Source organism: Streptopelia decaocto, assembly GCF_964273445.1.
Source record: "Streptopelia decaocto genome assembly, contig: HAP1_SCAFFOLD_107, whole genome shotgun sequence".
Taxonomy (NCBI): Eukaryota; Metazoa; Chordata; class Aves; order Columbiformes; family Columbidae; genus Streptopelia; species Streptopelia decaocto.
In genome coordinates, this window is record NW_028116065.1 from 292,076 (window position 1) to 294,647 (window position 2,572).

The 2,572-nt window shown below is 54.2% G+C and overlaps 1 protein-coding gene across 1 annotated transcript; it reads right to left on the reverse strand.

Annotated features, from left to right (window-relative positions):
- Positions 1 to 223: 223 nt before the first annotated feature.
- Positions 224 to 1,165, reverse strand: LOC309452405 (olfactory receptor 14J1-like; the record flags this gene model as incomplete). The annotated part of the gene is made up of 1 exon (XM_082077036.1): positions 224 to 1,165. One exon carries the CDS (start codon positions 1,163 to 1,165, stop codon positions 224 to 226), a length of 942 nt encoding a protein of 313 aa, XP_081933162.1.
- Between the last annotated feature and the right edge of the window lie 1,407 nt (positions 1,166 to 2,572).

Below are 2,572 nucleotides of genomic sequence, written 5' to 3' on the forward strand. Positions count from 1 at the left end.
ATTTCATTTATACACACAGAGAGTACAGCTCTTTATTTAGAAAAAGACAACGGGTCACACCAGACACGTAGATATGGACATAGATATAAGATGAAAAATAATTTTGATTGTGGGTAGCATTAATACAACAAAGAATACCTAAAACCAAAGAAAAAAAATAAAAAACGTACAAAACTCAGGTTGAACTAGTAATGCATTATAAGTGACATGCAGAAGCAGAAGGTCACTTCATTACTGCTTTTGAAAAGTGAACAGTCATCACTTTCCTTATAGACTCTTTGAGCTCCTGGTTCCTCATGCTGTAGATGAGGGGGTTCACTGCTGGAGGAACCACTGAGTACAGAACAGACACCACCAGGTCCAGGGATGGGGAAGAGATGGAGGGGGGCTTCAGGTAGGCAAACACGCCAGTGCTGACGAACAGGGAGACCACAGCCAGGTGGGGGAGGCAGGTGGAAAAGGCTTTGTGCCGTCCCTGCTCAGAGGGGATCCTCAGCACGGCCCTCAAGATCTGTACATAGGACACCACGATGAACACAAAACATCCCTCAAAAAAAAAAGCAGTAAACATGAGAAGCCCAAGTTCCCTGAGGTAGGAGTGTGAGCAGGAGAGCTTGAGGATCTGGGCAGTTTCACAGAAGAACTGGCCCAGGGCATTGCCCTTGCACAGGGGCAGTGAAAATGTATTGGCCGTGAGCAGCAGAGCATTGAGAAACCCAGTGGCCCAGGCAGCTGCTGCCATGTGGACACAAGCTCTGCTGCCCAGGAGGGTCCCGTAGTGCAGGGGTTTGCAGATGGCAACATAGCGGTCGTAGCACATGACTGTGAGGAGACAATACTCTGCTGAAACAAAAAAGACAAACAGAAAGACTTGGGCAACACATCCTAAAAAAGAGATGGTCCTGGTGTCCCAGAGGGAATTGGCCATGGATCTGGGGACAGTGGTGGAGATGGAGCCCAGGTCGAGGAGGGTGAGGTTGAGCAGGAAGAAGTACATGGGGGTGTGCAGGTGCTGGTCCCAGGCTATGATGGTGATGATGAGGCCGTTGCCCAGGAGGGCAGCCAGGTAGATGCCCAGGAAGAGCCAGAAGTGCAAGAGCTGCAGCTCCCGTGTGTCTGTGAACGGCAGGAGGAGGAACTGGGTGATGGAGCTGCTGTTGGACATTTGCTTTTCCTGAGCACGGGGCGCTGTCATGAGAAAAAAAAAAGACAGTGAGAAGCCAGGGAAGAGTCCTCTGACAAAAATCAAACCAACTCCCATAGACCCTCCCCTGTCACACACAGACACTCTTTTCTTTTTCTAGGAGTACCTTTTTCAGCACTGTGGCTGCAGCCCTGCTTGGGGCTGGAAAATGTGCAACCAAGAGCAGGGCCTGTGCCCATGGGCCGTCGATAAGTCAGCCCAGCTCTGCAAAGTGGGGCCACGGGAACGGTGGGGACTGTCCTGGTTCTGCTACCACAGAAGGGCTGTCAGCACTTGCTTTCCCAGTGACAGGGAACAGAGATGGTGAAGGCAGTTTAAGAGTTCGAGGTATTTTTACACCTCCCCCCGGTTTTCACTGCAGAGTGTACTTGGGTGTCAGAAACCCTCAGCATTTCTGCTGCACTCAGGGAGAACAGAGCGAGTCCTGCGAGACCAGAGGGTGCCTGTGGGTCAGTGCAGAGTGAGGACAGCTGCTCTGTCCCTCTGTCCTGCTCCAGCTGCCCTGGGCTGGCACCTTTCTGAGATGGGGGCTGATCACACTCCCATGTTGCCCTGAAAAGCCACCAGGCGCTGCTGAGAGCAGAGGGATCCACCTCAGACCATGACAGGTCTCACCCTTTCCTAAGGTCTCAGCACCCAACGTTTGGCCCCGGACAAACACAGCTCATTCCCCAGCCCCACAGACTGCATTGCCCACACCCCACAGGTCAGAGCAAAGCTGGGACACGTGTGCCCATGGACATACCTGCAGGAAACGACCCACAAGATCAGGCTGTGACTCTGCAGCTGAAACTGTCATCCCCAGAGAGCCTGACAGCAAGAACAAGATCCCAACAGCAGTGACCCAGAGCAGGGGAGCAGGAAGGACAATGCGGTGAGGGTGGGTGTGAGAGAGGCCAGGGCAGAGGCAGCCGGGCACTCAGACAGCGTCACCCTTCCCCAGCTGTGCAGCCACCTCCCAGACACCAACACTGCCGGGCAGCTGCTCTCAGCCCCTGTGCTCTGCAGAGGAACTGGAGCTCTGGCTGCACAGGAGCTGCTTCATGCCTTGGAGCCCCCGGCCCTGAGGGCAGAGGCTTTGCTGGGTGGGAGAGGAGGCCAGGGGGCTGCTCACAGGAGGGATTTGCACTGCAGGGGATCACAGGGACTTTTCTCTGTTCTCCCTCCCATAACAATTCTGGGTTCAGTTTCCTCTCATTTCTGATCATTTCCCTGCTGCCTGGAGATTCTCCCCTCCGAGGTGTTTCCCTGTCCATGTCTGTTCCCTGTCAGTGCTCACAGACCATCCCACCCTCTGTGCCCTCCCCCTGGCCCTACAGATCCTGCCTGTTCACAGGGCACTGCCTGGGGTCGTCTTCCTGTCTGCAG